The following is a 19575-nucleotide window of genomic DNA, read 5'->3' as shown; positions in this document are numbered from 1 at the left end:
GAGTCAGACCTGAGCCCACTCTCCCTGTTTATCGTGAGGAGCCAAGGAGGAGACCAGAACCAGTGTTGGAGTTGAGCGAAGCAGAGACTGTGAAGGAGTTAATGGGGAAATTGGAGGAGAGAGAAATGAGGGAGTTGCTGTGTTGGTGCTTTTTGCATGGAATTCGCCCAACGGAACGTGTCAGGGATTTGATGGCACCTGGGTCAGCGCTCCATACTCGTCCTGAGGTCGAGTATGGAGGCCTCCTGTGCACATCCCTAGCCTTGCACGTCCTGTGCCAACACTGCTCTCAAGATCTCCAGTACGCCTTCACGGTCTAGCCCATCCTGTGCCACCGCCACACACCAGCCCTCCGGTGGCAGCTCCCCGCACCAGGCTTCCTGTGCGTGTCCTCGGCCCAGTACCATCAGTGCCAGCACCACGCATCAGGCCTACAGTGCGCCTCGCCTCTCCTGTGCTGCCGGAGCCTCCCGCCTGTTTAGCGCTGCCAGAGCCTTCCGCCTCTACAGCGTTGCCGGAGTCTCCTGCCTGTTTAGCGCAGCCACCAGTCTGCATGGAGCAGCCAGAGGTGCCAGTCTGCATGGAGCAGCCAGAGCTGCCAGTCTGCATGGAGCAGCCAGAGCTAAGTCTGCATGGAGCAGCCAGAGCTGCCAGTCTGCATGGAGCAGCCAGAGCTGCCAGTCTGCATGGAGCAGCCAGAGCTGTCAGTCTGCATGGAGCAGCCAGAGCTGCCAGTCTGCATGGAGCAGCCAGAGCTGTCAGTCTGCTTAGAGCAGCCAGAGCTGCCAGTCTGCTTGGAGCTGCCAGTCTGCATGGAGCTGCCAGTCTGCAAGGAGTTGCCAGTCTGCAAGGAGCAGCCAGAGCTCTCAGTCTGCTTAGAGCAGCCAGAGCTGCCAGTCTGCTTGGAGCTGCCAGTCTGCATGGAGCTGCCAGTCTGCATGGAGCTGCCAGTCTGCAAGGAGTTGCCAGTCTGCAAGGAGCTGCCAGTCTGCAAGGAGCTGCCAGTCTGCAAGGAGCTGCCAGTCTGCATGGAGCTGCCAGTCTGCATGGAGCTGCCAGTCTGCAAGGAGCTGCCAGTCTGCAAGGAGCTGCCAGAGCTGTTAGTCTGCATAGAGCAGCCAGAGCTGTTAGTCTGCATAGAGCAGCCATAGCTGTCAGTCTGCAAGAAGCCGCCAGAGCTGTCAATCTGCATGGAGCAGCCAGAGCCGCCAGTCAGCATGGAGCAGCCAGAGCCGTCAGTCTGCCAGGATCCGCCAGTCAGCCAGACTCTTCCAGATCTGCCAGTCAGCCAGACTCTTCCAGATCTGCCAGTCAGCAAGACTCTTCCAGATCTGCCAGTCAGCCAGACTCTTCCAGATCTGCCAGTCAGCCAGACTCTTCCGGATCTGCCAGTCAGCCAGACTCTTCCGGATCTGCCAGTCAGCCAGACTCTTCCGGATCTGCCAGTCAGCCAGACTCTTCCGGATCTGCCAGTCAGCCAGACTCTTCCGGATCTGCCAGTCAGCCAGACTCTTCCGGATCTGCCAGTCAGCCAGACTCTTCCGGATCTGCCAGTCAGCCAGACTCTTCCGGATCTGCCAGTCAGCCAGACTCTTCCGGATCTGCCAGTCAGCCAGACTCTTCCGGATCTGCCAGTCAGCCAGACTCTTCCGGATCTGCCAGTCAGCCAGACTCTTCCAGATCTGCCAGTCAGCCAGACTCTTCCAGATCTACCAGTCAGCCAGACTCTTCCAGATCTGCCAGTCAACCAGACTCTTCCAGATCTGCCAGTCAGCCAGACTCTTCCAGATCTGCCAGTCAAGCAGACTCTTCCAGATCTGCCAGTCAGCCAGACTTTTCCAGATCTGCCAGTCAGCCAGACTCTTCCAGATCTGCCAGTCAACCAGAATCTTCCAGATCTGCTAGTCAACCAGACTCTTCCAGATCTGCTAGTCAACCAGACTCTTCCAGATCTGCTAGTCAACCAGACTCTTCCAGATCTGCTAGTCAACCAGACTCTTCCAGATCTGCTAGTCAACTAGACTCTTCCAGATCCGCTAGTCAACCAGACTCTTCCAGATCCGCCAGTCAGCCAGGATCTGCCAGAACTGCCAGCCAGACAGGATCTGCCGGATTCAACTGCCTGGCTGGGCTTCCTCTCAGTGCTGTGCTTCCTCTCAGTGCTGGGCTTCCTCTCAGTGCTGGGCTTCCTCTGTCCCGAGCTGCCCCTCTGTCCCGAGCTGCCCCTCTGTCCCGAGCTGCCCCTCTGTCCCGAGCTGCCCCTCTGTCCCGAGCTGCCACCTCTGGCCCGAGCTGCCACCAAGACATTCATAGAGTGGGTTCCACGTCCCGTGCCGGAGCCGCCACCATGGACAGACGCCCACCCGGACCCTCCCTATTGTTTTTGTTGTGCGTCCGGGAGTCCGCACCTTAGGGGGGGGGGTTCTGTCATGCCCTGGTCTATATTTATTATGTTATTTTCATTTATTGGGTCAGGCCAGGGTGTGACATGGGTTTATATGTAGTGTGTTTCGTCTTGGGGTTGTGTGGGGTGTATAGATTGGTCTGTGGCTGCCTGAGGCGGTTCTCAATCAGAGTCAGTGATTATCGTTGTCTCTGATTGGGAACCATAATGGGTAGCCTGGGTTTCACTGTGTGTTTGTGGGTGATTGTTCCTGTCTCTGTGTTTGTTGCACCAGTCAGGGCTGTTTCGGTTTTCGACGTTTGTTGTTTTGTATTGTTCGTGTTTCGTCAATATTAAAGATGTATCGAACGAACCACGTTGCATTTTGGTCCGATCCTTATTCCACCTCTTCGTCAGAGAAGGAGGTAGAAGAAAGCCGTTACAGTGACAGAGTGATGGTTGCGGATAATGGGCCTCCATTCGCCTATGTAGATATTCCATAAAAAATCTGCCATTTCCAGCTACAATAGTCATTTACAACATTAACAATGTCAACACTGTATTTTTGATCAATTTGATGTTATTTTAATGGACAAAAAAACTGCTTTTCTTTAAAAAAAAACAAGGACATTTTTAAGTATATATATATATATATACACAGTACCAGTAAAAGGTTTGGACACACCCACTGTACTCATTGGAGGGTTTCTTCTTCATTTTTACTATTTTGATTGTAGAATAATAGTGAAGACACTTAAACTATGAAATAACACATATGGAATCATGTAGTAACAAAAGAAGTATTAAACAAATCCAAATAGATTTTTTATTTGAGATTCTTCAAAGTAGCCACCCTTTGCCTTGATGATGAAAGCTTTGCACACTCTTGGCATTCTCTCAACCAGCTTCACAAGGAATGGTTTTCCAACTGTCTTGAAGGAGTTCCCACATATGCTGAGCACTTGTTGACTGCTTTTCATAGTTTTGATGTCTTCACTATTATTCTACAATGTAACAAATAGTACAAATAAAGAAACTCTTGAATTAGTAGGTGTGTCCAAACTGGTACTGACTGGTACTGTATATATCATTTAAGTCCAAAAATGGATGTAGCAACTACAGATTGCCTCTTTAAGTCTATCAAAAGTTTGCGAGTTTTATTATGTGCCGATTAGGTCTATGGATTTTTTTTAATTCAGCATGAATTACATTGAACAATAAAAGACCGAGTTGTATTCTTTTGGCTTGGATCCGCACAATGCAGCTGTTGCAAGAGCGCATATTTCACTGTCCACTGGTTTCAAAAACAATTATTTATAGGCAGCTTAAACTTCTTGAATTCAACCATTATTGGTTTCAAATACACATTTAGATTTATGAACAGCCTTCCACAAAAACCACAAACCCTCAGGCACAAATAGCTAAATGAGAGAGCAGCAGTGTGATTCACATCATTGCGCTATGTTGATATCAATAATAAGTGATATCCGTATCGCTGTAGACTACACCCCCTGCAGTCATCCTTACCTCCAAGCGTTAATTCAAATTGGATCATTTTTGGATACAGCTGTCGCACCATTGGAAGACATAGCTTGGACTGTAGCCTACAAAAGCCCATTCCTGCTCAATTTTGTGGTCAGATTTGCTTAGGTGCAACAAACTTGAACTTTCGCCTTTTTTCAGTGCTGATTTAAATGTCATTGCTAAACCAGAGAAGTGTCAAATATTTTTTCGCAAAAATCCTTTCTGAATTGAAAAGTAATCATCGAAGTAATCATCTAGTTTATCAAAAGTATCTAATCTGATTACAATACTTTTTCTGGTAACGTAACGGATTACAGTTACAGTTTTTTGTAATTATTTACATGTAGCAGATTACATGAAATCCGTTACTTCCCAACCCGGTTAAGAGCGAATGATGATGTCCATTGTCCACAGTGCTCAAACATTGTCATCTAGAATACCTTACACTACTTCACAACTGAAGTGTATCTAAATTACTATGCATTATGATCTCACCTAACAAAACGACACTATACGGATGAAATACTATGTGATAATTGATGAGAAAGAGGCAGGCATTTGGATCTGAAGTTATCTATGATGTGAAGCGTGTTCGCCACCAGGTGGAGTTCTCAGCGCAAAAGAAAAATGAAAACAAATTGGAAGAGTATCTTAAATTCCACTGCACCCAAAGTGCCATGACGAACGGGGGAATACCTATTAAATTTCACTGTCAGGTTCAACCCATTTTCTGAAATTGGTTAGCCTATAGAGCTGTAGGGGAGCGTGTAAAGAGAACAAAAGAGAAGAACTGAACTACTACGATACTTAACTTTGGTTGGCAGTGGTGGGCTGACGACCACTTAGCACGTGCGCTCCCACGCAGTTGCACTCTGAAATCAATTCTGTCAGTGCGCACCATCCAACGTCGCCTTCCCGCTTGTCGCTTTCTTGGCACTGAGACCTCAAATTGAATGGCTACAGAGATGTAGCGATCTCGTACATTTGGAGCAGCTCTTGCGTTGCGTGCGGTAAAATGCGTAAATGACTTAAACTGTAAAATACAGATGTTCCGTTTTTTTGGACTGTGATGATTCTGACTTTCCACTTTCTGATTAGTGTTACAAGTCATTCGGCGTTCTCCTGAAACGGGTGTTGGCAATTGCTCGATCATTTCTCGGCAACTTCGCACAACTGGGACTGGAACAGCTGCATCAGAACTTGGAGTGGCGCGTTCGAAGCTGCATGCGCTGTTGAATGAAAGAAATCTAAACTACCAAGAGCAATTCCTCAACTCTGCACATTTGTTTGATTTCAAAAGTGTTTGTTACTTATTTATTATATATAACATTTATATATATATATAAACATTTAAAGAATACGAATATTATTTTTAGACCAACGCGCTTAACGCTCTTGGAGCCTTGATCGGGAGCTTGGAATGGACTCCACAAAGATGACTTTGGACCGGAGCCATCTGGCTCCCAAGACAAACTCTTTCCATTCCGTGGGTTTACCTGCCTGCTCACCCAAACGGCGCTTCATAAAGCTGGGGAGAAAACCAAGTGATGGCTCTTCACAGTAAGTAATGCATGTAGGCCTACTGTACTACAATGCTTTTCAAAAATTTAAAGCATTGTATTTGGGACAAATCATTAACTAAACCCTAAACCTCAACAAAATCTTGAAATTAATCATGTGGAAATTGAGCACGTTGAGGTGACTAAATTGCTTAGAGTAACCCTGGATTGTACACTGTCATGGTTAAAACATGTTGATACAACAGTAGCTAGGATGGGGAGAAGTCTGTCCATAATAAAGCGCTACTCTGCCTTCTTAACAGCACTATCAACAAGGCTGGTCCTACAGGCCCTAGTTTTGTCGCACCTGGACTACTGTTCAGTCATGTAGTCAAGTGCCACAAAGACGGACTTAGGGAAATTGCAGTTGACTCAGAACAGGGCAGCACGGCTGGCCATTAGATGTTCACAGAGAGCTAACATTAATAATATGCTTGTTAATCTCTCCTGGCTCAAAGTGGAGGAGAGATTGACTTCATCACTACTTGTATTTGTGAGCTGTATTGACATGTTGAATGCACCGAGCTGTCTGTCTAAACTACTGGCACACAGCTCAGGCACCCATGCATACCCCACAAGACATGCCACCAGAGGTCTCGTCACAGTCCCCAAGTACAGAACAGACTATGGGAGGCACACAGTATTACATAGAGCCATGACAACACAGAACTCTATTCCACATCAAGTAACTCGTGCAAGCAGTAAAATTTGATTTAAAAAACAGATAAAAATACACCTTAAGGAACAGTCGGGACTGTGAAGCAACACAAATATAGTCACAGACACATGCATACCAGACACATACATCCAAACACATGATAACATACGCACTATACAAACATGGATGGATTTTGTGTTGTAGATATGTGGTAGTAGAGTAGGGGCCTGATGACACACACTTAATGTGTTGTGAAATCTGTTGTGAATGAATTGTCAAGTTTTAGAAATTGTAGAACGGCCTTAATTTTGCTGGACCCCAGGAAGAGTAGCTGCTGCCTTTGCATTAGGCGGATCCATAATAGATACAAAATACTTGGACGTACAGTTTCAAGGTTGTAGGTGCATGTCGCTCATGGTACCCTGGAATTTGCTATATCATCCACGGGGTTAAAGGTTATGGAAGTTTTAGAACTTTTCCAATAGAGTACCACAGTATGAGTTATAATACCAGGGCTGTCAACTTTTGAAAAAAGCTTGGGAGTTCGATTTGCTATTTGAATTTCCATTACCCCCTGGCACAACCTCTAGACAGGTGGTGGTTTGACAGTTTATTCAGACTATAATGAAATGAAATGGGTAGACAGGCAAATGGGAGACACAGTAGGAAGGTTGGAAGCAGGGATTGATCCTGTTCTCAGGTGGAAAGTTGTATGTGACACGTGTCAGGGGTGTCACCACTACACCAAGGCTTTACCGAGGAAATCCTCATATTAATGGTTGATGGCAGTGGGGAACCAAATCATAGATTGCAGTCTCCTTGTCGATAGACAGCTTTCAAGGTAAGAACACAAACATTTTGTATTTTGTAATTTGGGTCAATGATCTCTTTAAAATAGGACTGGAATAAAATCCTGCTTTCTGTCCAGAAGGGCTGGCCACCCCTGATCTATGTTCCCAAGTGCTGGGTGTTGTTATAACAATTAATTTCTCAAAATCACCCAATCTTTAAGAAAAATCAAATGAATATCAATATTCAGGTGATTTAGACATACTAGTTTAAGATCCTTGCCATTATCTTACTCTACACAGACAGAAGTTGTGAGTCCCTTAACATCTCTGCCTAGCATGTGCACAATACTAAAATGTCCAAAATCATATTTGATTCCTGGAGCATTTAATATCCAATGCGTATTTGTATGACTTATTCAAAACTGCCCACGAATGGCTGCAAAAATACATAGCCTCATGTAATTAATTTTCAAATACACAAGTAGGCATATCACATTTGAAATATGTGAATAGACTGGCAAAATTGTGAAGAAGTGGAATAATAAAATAAGTTTGGGGATTAATAGTAGTGTTCTTGCTGACAAGCACACTAATTACCCTATATTTTAGGCCATTGTTAAAAAATGAGAATTGTTCCACTGATCAGACTAAATTAGGTAAATATATAATAACATCTTCTGAAGACAAGGTTACATAAATCTGACCGTACATGTCCCTAACCAAATTATTTTTCGATGTATTGTTCCCGCTCTAGATTCAAACTTGAACTTTTGGGTTCACAATCTATTTGACAAAATTATTTTCATAGTTACAAAATCATGTCACCCAGTGGCGATTTTAGCATGTAAGTCTTGGTGGGGCAAAAAAAATAAATGGGGAATGCATGCCAGGAAAGCCACTACACAACACAACACTAAACAATACATTAACTGCACTATAATGGTGACAAACGGTGCCCACAAACTGTTAGGACTTACATAAAGCTATCCCAACAGCAGAGTCCTAACAGAAGTCCCAACACCTTACCACTGCTATACCTGGCTATCAGCGGAGCCTTGACTGGCAGCGAAACAGTTCATTCAGCCTCATATACTGCCTTTTAAAAAACATATCTGATATGGCTGACTTGCTTAAACAACTGTGGTTTCTACTGACAATTGACTATGGCATAAGGGAACGACAAGCGGATAAGAGGCAATCCTTAATTTCGATTAAGACATTCATGAGCGAGTTAGGATGAACGTAGTCAATATAACTATTTGTTCAGCACTTTTGAAATGTACAGCAACAGAATTCAGAAATTCTGTTAACTTGGAACTGCAAAATCTGACTTTAGTGAGTTCAAGCAACTGGGAACTCGGGAAAAATGAGCTACGACTGGGAAAATGTGCTTTGAACTTTCATCCAACTCGGAATTGTAAATTCGGAACTCGGGCCACTTTCTAGAGCTACGTACATTTCTCAAAAACAGGTTATAGGCTAGATGTGCACCACCAAGTCAGAACAGTAAGTGCAATAAATAGGTGAAAATATACCAAATTAAAGTAGAATCATGATGACGTCAGTGAGCTACTTTAATTTGGTATATTTTCACCTATTTATTGCACTTACTGTTCTTGGTGGTGCACATCTAGCCTATAACCTGTTTTTGAGAAATGTAATCATCGAATATTGAAAGAGCTTTCATTGTCTGCTTATATGCCCCTTTAATTTATCCTACGGTTCTGACTTGGTGTACAGGGAGAACACTGTAAGAATGGCCCATGTTCTGAATTCTGTTGTTGTACATTTCAAAAGTGCTGAACAAATAGTTATATTGACTACGTCCATCCTCAGGTGATGCTTATTTATAAAACCCTCTTTGGCCTCACTCCCACCTATCGGAGATATCTACTGCAGCCCTCACCCTCCACATACAACACCCGTTCTGCCAGTCACAATCTGTTAAAGGTCCCCAAAGCACACACATCCCTGGGTCGCTCCTCTTTTCAGTTCACTGCAACTAGCGACTGGAACGAGCTGCAGCAAACACTCAAAATGGACAGTTTTATCTCAATCTCTTCATTCAAATCCTCAATCATGGACACTTACTGACAGTTGCTTTGTGTGATGTATTATTGTCTCTACCTTCTTGACCTTTGTGCTGTTGACTGTGCCCAATAATGTTTGTTCCATTTTTTTGTGCTGCTACCATGTTGTGTTGCTACCATACTGTGTTGTCATGTGTTGCTGCCTTGCTGTGTTGTTGTCTAAGGTCTCTCTTTATGTAGTGTTGTGTTGTCTCTCTTGTTGTGATGTGTGTTTTGTCCTATGTTTATATTGTATTTATTTATTTTAATCCCAGGTCCCCGTCCCCGCAGGCGGCCTTTTGGTAGGCCGTCATTGTAAATAAGAATGTGTTCTTAACTGAATTGTTTAGTGAAATAAAGGTTAAATATAATAATAATAATACAAATGTTTTAAAAAATCTTAGATTTGGGACCACACAGCCACTACACTGAATAGCAGGCTAATGAGTGCTTTGAGATGCTTGCAGTCAGCCACTGATTCCTTCCTAACCACTCATTGTTGAATTTGCGATTTCCAACTTGTTGTGTAATGTTTGTCCAATGGCCGATGAACATCGATATGTTTTATCTATAATTTCTCTTCATATGACAAGGATTGAAAAGGATTTGCCAGTAGATTGTCGACTTGATTCATGATGATGACTGCTAGCTAAGATTTTGAAGGTATGATGTTGACATGATCAGTCCAATCAAAGCCACTGTAGATATAATGTGATTTTGACGTCATGTTATCTGTGGCCAATGACCTTGAGCCTTCTTGTATGGGCACTCTTTAATATTACTCTATGGCAGCAACCAAGGGGCTTGAATTTTCTAGCTCTACCCAGTGACCGAACACTGAGCCAATCACGGTGCAATGCTCCGTATTTTCTGATGGCTTGCCCCACCACCACCACCACCACAGAAAGCACTAAGCTAGGCTGAAACATCTGCATTTTGGAACTGCCTTACTCCGCAAAAAAAGAGATCATGCTTGTATACTGCTTTATTAACTCAATTATATGTATATATATATCATTTTGACATTGTTTACAAACTGATATGTGACACGTATTAATACCAAAATAACGTGCAAAACAGGAAAGCCCCACCTGCCCTGAATGAGAGGTCGTCTCTGATGTCACCCTACCAAACTTCCCTGCTAAAACATACTTTAGGTCTCTGCTGCCCTTTCGTTGTGACAGCTTACATTCCAATCACCAAACGAGCCTGCCATAGACTAATGCAGGTGTGGATTCATTTGACTTTAGTACATGCTCTCAAACGGCTGCATTCTGCAATAGGGACGGGAGTAACAGAAACCTAATTTTGTTGGCAACATTGTGCATACAATGTAGTGCTACTGTGCTGCGCATTTGACAGTTTTACAATCTCAGTGGAGAGTGCTCTAATCTTGAGGGGCGTTTCTAAAAAATAAAAAAAATGCATCCAATCCCCTTGATCCCTTTCATAAGTACACCATTCAAATGTTTCAATGTGCTGCGGTTCACTGTGCTGTGGCAAGACAGTACAATGATAGAGGTTCCGCTCGTGATGTTAAATTGCAGGTGCAGAGGCTCCGGATTCAAAATGACTTGGAGCACAATTGAAAAGTTAACGCATTGACTATACAATTGACTAATTCGGAAAAAAAAGCAGTACTGAGTGAGATGTAAGAGGTGAGTGTGAGAAGAAGGTCAAATGCGTGTGTCTCACGCCCAATGCGTGAGAGTTGGCAGCTCTGTAATACACATAATACCTAGCGGTCAAACATGGAAATGATTTCAATGGTTTTCCACCTTTCATTTTTCCCATATGGGATTTTTTTAAACACTTCAAATAAGGACTGTGTTTCATGTAGACATTTTGACCATAACCATGTAAATCTCTCTCGGACAAGGTGACTTTTATCAACATATTCGCCAGTATTTACCGCCCTAAAAAATAAAATGCTAATTTGCTGCTAATGTGGCTATCATACAGAACTACAAATGCCTGTCTATCAAGTTTAGGTAAGACCCAGATGCAGACAGTGTAGAAGTAACAAGAGTTTATTACAACCACAGGGTCAGGCAAATGACAGGTCAAGGCACTCAGGGGTCAGTAATCCAGAAAGGGTGTAAACGGTCCAAAACGGCAGGCAGTCTCAGGGTCAGGGCAGGTAGGGGCCAATAATCCAAAACGGTGGGGGTAAGGTACAAACAGCAGGCGGTCTCAGGGTCAGGGCATGCAGAACGGTCAAAACCGGGAAGGACTAGAAAACAGGAGCAGGAAAACAGGCAGGAGCAGGGAAACAAACGCTGGTAGGTTTTCCGAACAACCCCCCCCAAAAAAAAACAGACAAACAGAGAACACAGGTATAAATACACAGGGGATAATGGGGAAGATGGAGGAGGGGTGGAGACAATTACAAATACAGGTGAAACAGATCAGGGTGTGACAGTCTCAAGCTTCACATCACTCACCAGGGCCATGATGATCTGGATGAGATTGCCGAATCAAGGCAAAGTTAAGAATCTCTGGATTAACTATCTAATGTTTGCTAAATAATAATAATGAATACATTGGCTACATTTTATACATTTACAAATATGTAAGCTATCTTGAGCAAGTTTTACATTGACACAATACATGTTATCTAGCATGGTTAGCTAGTTAGTGAGACTAGCCTGACTAGATGGCTACATTAGCCATCAATTTGTCTATCCATTTACATGCATGAGAAATGTATAGTTTTCTTTGGCCTTTATAAACCAACAGTCTCGCTTGCTAGTTAACTAGCTAGCTAGTGTAGATGGTGAAGCTAGGCATTCTTGATAATGTTTGTTTGTGTCTGTGGGTGAGGGGTAGGTATCCTACTTCAAGTACTACTTGATTTGAAGCTACCCTAGCAAACTGGAACTATATTTGGAAATCTCTATTTTATTTTCTCTCCATTTTACCTATGCTCCTTCCTTCACTTGTTCTTCTCCTGATTTGATAACATTTAGACTCAGTAACACATTTAATGGCACTTACACACTGGCCGTGATAAATGCCAATTGAACCTCGATAAAATATGGGTACCGTGGGTAGAGACCAGTGGTCCCAGTTGTTGTCAGCTTGGATGTTGTCATTAAAACATTGTTTGATTGGTTGACAAGAGGAACTCTGCTCCTTGGTCAATATGCTGTTTTACATTTTGTGTTATTTATGCTGGTCTAATTCCTAAAATGTAAAAACAGAAGGGATGTCCCCCATTAGTCGACTGGTTGATTGTTTGGGTGGTAGGCTGTTGGTCGACCAAGTAATTTTTTGTTGAGTCATAGCAAATCTATATATTTTTCATAGCACACGAGACACCTGTCTTATTCGTGCCCATCTCAGTGAAATAACCTATTGCGGAGGCCGAGACTAAAAGCCAATTTATGCTTGATCCATTAATGTGGTCGGAGGCTTCGTATGGCGGGTGTTACGCAATTGCAGAGCCTCCGGACGCAAGCTGAGGCCAAATCTAGCTCCGTACCGCATCACCGTCCGACTCCGGAAACCGGAGAGCAACATCTGTCCGGTGAAGTCCACAAAGCATATTACATGTAACAGACAGTTACATGACCTACAGCATGGTCAAGCAAGTTAATGTTTCCGCCATTTTCAGACCACTAAACCATGGAGAGTTACCGCAAGTCACAAAGAAAACAGGAACTGCCTCAACTGGGCTCCCGAGCGCAGCGGTCCAAGGCACTGCATCTCAGTGCTAGAGGCATCACTGCAGACCCAGGTTCGATTTCAGGCCGTGATTGGGAGTCCCATAGGGCAGCGAACAATTGGCCCAGTGTCGTCTGGGTTAGGGTTTGGTCGGGATAGGCCGTCATTGTAGATAAGAATTTGTTCTTAACTGACTTGCCTAGTTAAAAATGTAAAATAAATAGATAAAAACTATTCCAGCACCATTTCAACTTCAACATTTCAACATCATAAAATCACATGTGCTTGGTCTAATACAGTGACTAAACTAAAAGACACCAAAAACAATTTAGTCCAATCAACGTAAGCTAAATATGATGTGGCTGTCCATGGTTCTGATTTCTGTGTGTGTGTGTGTGTGTGTGTGTGTCATGTTGATGAAACAGTCTATCACTCTGTCATACTGTACACGCTTTTATTTTTTGTTGTCCTCGGCTACCTGGCTAAAATGCTTGCTCGCTAGACTAACTTCCACTCATCGGTAACGTTAGGTAGTTAACATGATCCTTTTACATCTAGCTACATATTGAACTTCCATCCTCTCAGAACAGGGGGACAACAATGTATGAATAAATGCTTGGATCAGAACCAGAATCATGTTAATGTCAATGAAGTATGCTCTCAGTGTGATTTGATAGGAGTGACGCCAAATCCAAACAGGCTTCCCTTGACACTTTTTTTTAGTGTGCCAGGACCATTCAAAGTTGAGCTCGATGCTGATTGGCTATTATTTGACATTTTTTGAATCGAGGGAGGCCAAATGCATTCAATGCTACGGGCGGCAATAATGTCATACTCGTTTGGTCCAGACAGAATCAGATAGATGGCCTACAAGTAGAGAGACAGAGGGGCTCATTTTGGCTCGCTCGAATGCTTTCTCCAGTGTGATACATACAGCCTCTTGCGAATTAAAGGAAATGTATGAAACACAGAGAGTCATAACATCAATTATTTTATAGATGTTTTTTTTTTCTTGATGATTTTTTTGGGGAAGCCTGGCTTCCCTTGGCATCCATGAATACACGCCACCAGTTGTTTGCAGAGCTCACAACCTATGCTAGACTTGTGAGGAACAAGTTTTGGTTTAAATTGGCATTCCACATGAGAACAGTTGCCGACTTCTCGTGTAGCCTTTTACCGCCAACTTCAGGACAGTAATGGCAGAATCTGCGAAAGCCAGGTAGGTGTGGGAGGAGGATGGTTGATCTCTGTGTCTTATTTCATCAAACAGTGCGCTTAAAGCATCAGACCAGCTCAATGCATATATATAGTTGATTTATTAAAACACAGTCTATATATGGAAAATATACGTTTTAAAATGTTTACCAATCAATTGGTCGAAAGAACAGACAACTTTCGTCTATTTTGCTTTAATACACCAGTGCATTCTGACACAGTGAATTGAAATCGTTCAACTTGAACGATTCTGACACAGCGAATTGACCTCGTTCATATTGTTGGCAGACATAAGGGATTAAATATGGATCTTCACTGGCTAAAGGAGAAGAGGATCTGGTAAAATAAGGGTATGTTGCTATTGTCATCTCGGTTTCTTGCTAGCTAGCTTTTGGCAAGAAACTAGCCTAGTATTCATGGCACATTGTAAATATCTGACTTCTACTAGGATAGTATTCTGTACAAGATACAAGACCAAATGCATAAATAAGCCAACAAATATGAGTTAAATCAATTGTGGAAGAGTAAATTAAAATGTAAAATATATATTTAGTTTTTGATCAAGGTAGGTAGTAGCTGGCAGCAAAGGTGCCGGAGCTTGCAGGGATTTGTAGTTTTGCATGATGTCTATTTTGATGCTAATTAGCTTTTTTCGAATCTGAGAGTAATAGAGATGAATATATTAATAAAAGTCACCTTGTCGGAGAGAGATTTACACGGTTATTAAAATGTCACGCAAGGGAAAACCTACATGAAACATAGACCTTGTTTGAAGTGGTTCTAAATTCCCGTATGTGAAAAATTAATGGTTAGAAAATGGTTGGAACCATTTCTGGTTTTAATCACTAGGTTTTATGGGTATTATGACCCATACACTGTGGGGCTCTATAAACGTTAATCTGAAAGAAACAACTCCAATTCCCTTAACAATGAAGCATTGAACAATTAAAATAAGAAGCTTACATGGATTATTGCAGAAATAGGTCTAACAACACCATATTATCTCATTAACAGACTGAGCATAGCACAGTAAAGTAAAATTGGGGACTGTTGATGGATGGATGGTAATGTCTAGTTGAGACTCAATGTTGATACCTTTCTCAAAGAGGGTAGAGATATGAGGAAGTGACACAGTGGATTTAGATTACTATTCTTTAGATTTTCTGGAGGGTTTTTTAATTAGAGTTCTATAGTATGTCATTCTTGCATTTTGTAGCACTCTTATTGGTGGGACAACATTGCTTACTGACAGAGCGACTTCTCTCTATATTTCTCTCTCCCTTTATCTCTCTTTCTCATTATCTCGATCTGTGTCCCCCACCCTCCCCCTCAGGTCAGGCTCCTCTGGTTCCAGTACCAGGTCAGCTGACAGTGTGGGCGTGGACGTCATCCGACAACCATCCAGGAGTCGCATCCGCCGTCATACCAACCGCTTGTCTGCTGTGTTCCAGCGAGGCTCCGCCCATAACGCCACCGCTATGGCCTTACCCGGGTTACCTGGCTTACCTAGCCACGCTTGGAAGGAGTCGAATGACAGAAGTATGCCCTTTTCTAATCAAAATGGTATTTTTATAAACATTAACCCTAACCTTGACCATGACAAACGAGTTGGCTTAAGCAGAAAGCATCAGACTGGCAAGCAGTCTAAACCTTAACCCCGACCCCAGCCTAAAATAAATTAAGTGCACTTGCTTACCAGTTCTAATGATGTAGTCACTACTTTTCTTCCTAACGTTTCCATCTAGTTTCTCCCGGGGATGCATCAATGACAGACGACCCTGCTGAACTGTCCAATCAGATAACGGCACCAGGCATTCTGAAGATCTTTGGCAGTGAGATCTGCCAGGGGGCAAACTACAAGAGCGTCCTGGCAACAACACACTCCAGTGCTAAGGAGCTGGTCAAAGAGGCACTGGAGAGGTACAGGAGTGTGCGTGTGTGTGTGCGCATGTGTGTATGCATGTTGTCTTAGATTTCTTAGATTTTGGGTAGATTTCAAGATTTATTTGGGCTGCAATTTCTGAGGCTGTTAACTCGAATGAACTTATCCTCTGCAGTAGAGGTAACTCTGAGTCTTCCTTTCTTGTTGCAATCCTCATGAGAGTCAGTTTCCTCATAGCACTTGATGGTTTTTGCAACTGCACTTGAAGTTTTACGCATTGACTGATCTTCATGTCTTCAAGTAATGATGGACTGTCATTTCTCTTTGTTTATTTGAGTTGTTCTTGCCGTAATATGGACTTGCTCTTTTACCAAATAGGGCTATCTTCTGTATACCACCCCTACCTTGTCACTACAACACTGATTGGCTCAAATGCATTAAGGAGGAAAGAAATTCCACAAATTAACTTTTAACAAGGCACACCTGTTAATTTAAATGCATTCCAAGTGACTACCTCATGAAGTTGGTTGAGAGAATGCCAAGTGTGTGCAAAGCTGTCAAAGGCAAAGGGTGGCTACTTTGAAGAATCTCAAATGTACAATATATTTGATTTATTTAAGACTTTTTTGTTTTCTGAATGATTCCATATGTGTTATTTCACCGTTTGGATGTCGTCACTATTATTCTACAATGTAGAAAATAGTAAAAATAAAGAAAAACCCTTGAACGAATAGGTGTGTCAAAACTTTTGACTAGTACTGTACTTGGAGAATCATAAATATACTGTAATGACATACGGAGTCTTTGATCATATATGAAACTTGTTTGGCAATTGTTTTAGCAACGTGCCATGTGCAGCTTGTTATCCAGTGTCAGGGGCCTGTGAGCTGTAAGTACTATGCCCGAGCGCCCACTGTGAAGTAGATGACTAATGAACATCCTTCACGCTGGTGTTTAGCCTATGCTATGCAAGGAATAGAATTCAGACAAATGTATATATTGTTCTCAAGGGTAGTTGTTTAGTATAACTGCAGTATAGTGCATTGGTTGTACATGTCCGGTGTGTGTGGTGTGTCATGTTTTGTTTTGGCTATATTTTCAGTATAATGCATTGAGTGTGTGTGTGCCAGATCTAGCGTTTACATGGGCGTTGTGGAACATTCTAGAGAGAACCACAAACCGTGAAGGCTGACCAATTTAACCATGCTGTTGAGAGCCTCTCTCACTCTCACTCTCACTCTCTCACCTTACTTAATATACTGTATTATAACCAGAAACAGAATGGAGATACTCAGGGTGTGTTTCTGAGCTTGTCGTGTTAATACACATGCATTAACCTAAGCCTACTGAAGTCCGTTCCCATTGTCCTCCAAGAGTTGTTAGTTGTAAATACTATCCTTGTTATAAACAGCTTCACTTCCCTTAATTGCCCAGGTACGGTCTGAACAAGGAAGAGGCGGAGTCGTATGTTCTCTGCGACTCCATTGGCTACGTGGGTGACCACCAGTGGAAGACGGAATGCTTCCGGGTCGTCGGTGACAATGAGAAGCCCCTCCTCCTGCAGTCACTATGGAAACCCAGGGAGGGTTTGGCGAGGCGGTTTGAGATCCAGAGGAGAGCCAGTGTGGAGGAAAAGAGATCAAGAGACAAGGACACGGTCACTGCTGGTAGGACTGATAGGGAGACTGCAAGGTCTGCAGTACTAGTGGTTTTCTTTATTCCCTGGTAGTTAATTGATTGATTAATGTGGGATATGATGCCAGGGTAGTGTCTTTGCTAGGGGGAATGGACAAAGGGACAGCAAAATGATGTAGAGCAAAATGACGTGCATCCTGTTATGTGTTTGTCTTGTGAAACCAACTCTTATGATAGCCCCCTGCCTGTGTTTTACTGTTTTACCATTTTAATGTTGAACGTTTCTTTCTCCCAACCATCATATCCACCACTGCAGTCTGTTTCCTGCACGTTAGCTTCTGCATGTTGATTTTGGCAGCCACACACACACACATCCAAACTCTCTCCTTGTCTCTCAGGCATCAACGCCCAGGCTCGTAAACTCCAGAAGAGCCGCTCTCGAGTCACCTCTGCCCTGATTGAGAGGAGGAGTGTGTATGTGACCTCTACCCTAGAGAGGGGTGTGTGTGGGTCTTGGAACCAAAAGGACAGGGGTGGGAGGGTATGTGGGGGCCAGAATAAGTCTGAACGGGGGCCGGGTCTGTGGAGGAGCCAGAGTGAAGCAGACCTCTCACCCCAGTCCACAGAAACACAACAGAGACACCAACAGAACCCCACTGAGCCCCTTAGTCAGAACCCCAATGAGTTCCACACTCCCAGTCAAGACGAGAACCACAATCAGTGTCACAGTCAGGACCATGAACAGAATGTGGAACAGAATCACAAATTGAACCCCGATAAGAACCTCAAACAGAGAGATGAAGAGAGCTATGTTGACGCCAATGTTCCCCCTCTGGAGGACCCTGGATCAGAGACTTACACAGAGCCCCTCTGTCCTTCCCCTGAGATGGTGAGAGAGAGGGAGGAGACAGAGAGCAGTGACGATAACGTAACACTTTACTCCATTCACCCTCCCCAAGACTGCCCCTACCTACTGCTGCTACAGGGCTACAGCAACAGACAGGTAGGACACACAGTACTCCATTCACTCACCCCACACACATTGAGTCTCATCAATCCCCCTCTTGAACACCTCTATCCCCGGTCTCTCTCCCCTCCTCTCTCCCTCACCCTTCTCTCCCTCCCTATCTTTCTGAGGTTGCTGCTCCTTATGGAAACAGATAACTATGTTCTCATTCTCTCAAGGTGTCTGTGGACAATGGACAGAGAATCTATCATAGTATTCTCTCCCTCGTGGCCTCAAACTCTCTGCCTGCTCTTACTCACCGCATTGGGCACACACACACACACACACACATTGGTGATGCTCCATCACATGCTGCAGGGGCGGACAGGCCATCTGGAATTTCAGGCAAATGCCAGATGGGCTGGTTATTTGGATAATAATGGGGGCATCAAGGAAAAAAATGGACGGTGTGTTAGAAATTCCAAGGCCAAGTTCTGGTCCCAGTCCGCCCCTGACATGCTATCTCTGGCTCACAGTGAACATTACAGTTGGAACATCTGAGATTCCAGGCAAGCAATCCCATTTTCCCACTGGAAAAATTCACAGAGACAGTTAGGGACAAACAGAGGAGAGAATCCTTCTTGGAAATGCCAGCGTGAGCAGAAACGTGTGTAAAAACACAGATCCGGATACAGAGTGGTGCAACAGTGGCACTGCTTCCTGACTGATTACAGTGGGCTATAACGGATTCAGGGCGGGATACATACACACACATGCACACACGCGCATGCAAGATGTGCACACATACGCAACACAAGTAATCTTACGTCAGAACCTAGGATTTTGAATGTATTTGTTTATTGTTCCCATAGTAATCCATTTGTTATCTCACAATTTCTTATCTCGTTCAAATATAATAGTTTCAAACTCACTCATGTGTAACACACATTTAATATTGATAGAGGCTGAATAAAGAGTTGAATGCTAGGTGTTCTGGTATTGAACTCATCTCATACTGTATGTTTTGCCAGGTATTCTAAAACTACTCTCTCTCTCTCTCTCTCTCTCTCTCTCTATGTAATAGGACCCATGAGCACCAACATGTGAACTTCATAGGAGCATGTCAAATAAAAGCTAAGAGTCAATATTTCTGAGAAATTAAGGCACATATACATTTTCCCTCCTAAAAATAAGCAATAAGCAAAGGCTTTGATTTCTGGTCAAACAGATGGAAAAGGGGTCTTAAA

General features: G+C 43.4%; 1 protein-coding gene across 2 annotated transcripts in view; it reads left to right on the top strand.

The window, feature by feature from the left end:
* Positions 1 to 4622: 4622 nt before the first annotated feature.
* The window catches only part of LOC135523734 (ras-interacting protein 1-like), a 35799-nt gene continuing 20846 nt past the window's right edge, over positions 4623 to 19575 (top strand). Inside the window, exons 1-5 of one of the 2 annotated variants that reach the window (XM_064950589.1) lie at positions 4623 to 5467; positions 15199 to 15404; positions 15611 to 15785; positions 17182 to 17414; positions 17781 to 18385. In XM_064950589.1, coding sequence (XP_064806661.1) covers positions 5328 to 5467; positions 15199 to 15404; positions 15611 to 15785; positions 17182 to 17414; positions 17781 to 18385 — 1359 coding nt within the window. In that variant the 5' untranslated portion in view covers positions 4623 to 5327. The remainder of the gene's footprint in view (positions 5468 to 15198; positions 15405 to 15610; positions 15786 to 17181; positions 17415 to 17780; positions 18386 to 19575) is intronic. The other variant, XM_064950590.1, reaches the window with a different exon arrangement.

This window comes from Oncorhynchus masou, chromosome 31, assembly GCF_036934945.1.
Source record: "Oncorhynchus masou masou isolate Uvic2021 chromosome 31, UVic_Omas_1.1, whole genome shotgun sequence".
In the NCBI taxonomy this organism is placed as follows: Eukaryota; Metazoa; Chordata; class Actinopteri; order Salmoniformes; family Salmonidae; genus Oncorhynchus; species Oncorhynchus masou.
This window is presented reverse-complemented; position numbering and strand designations above follow the sequence as displayed.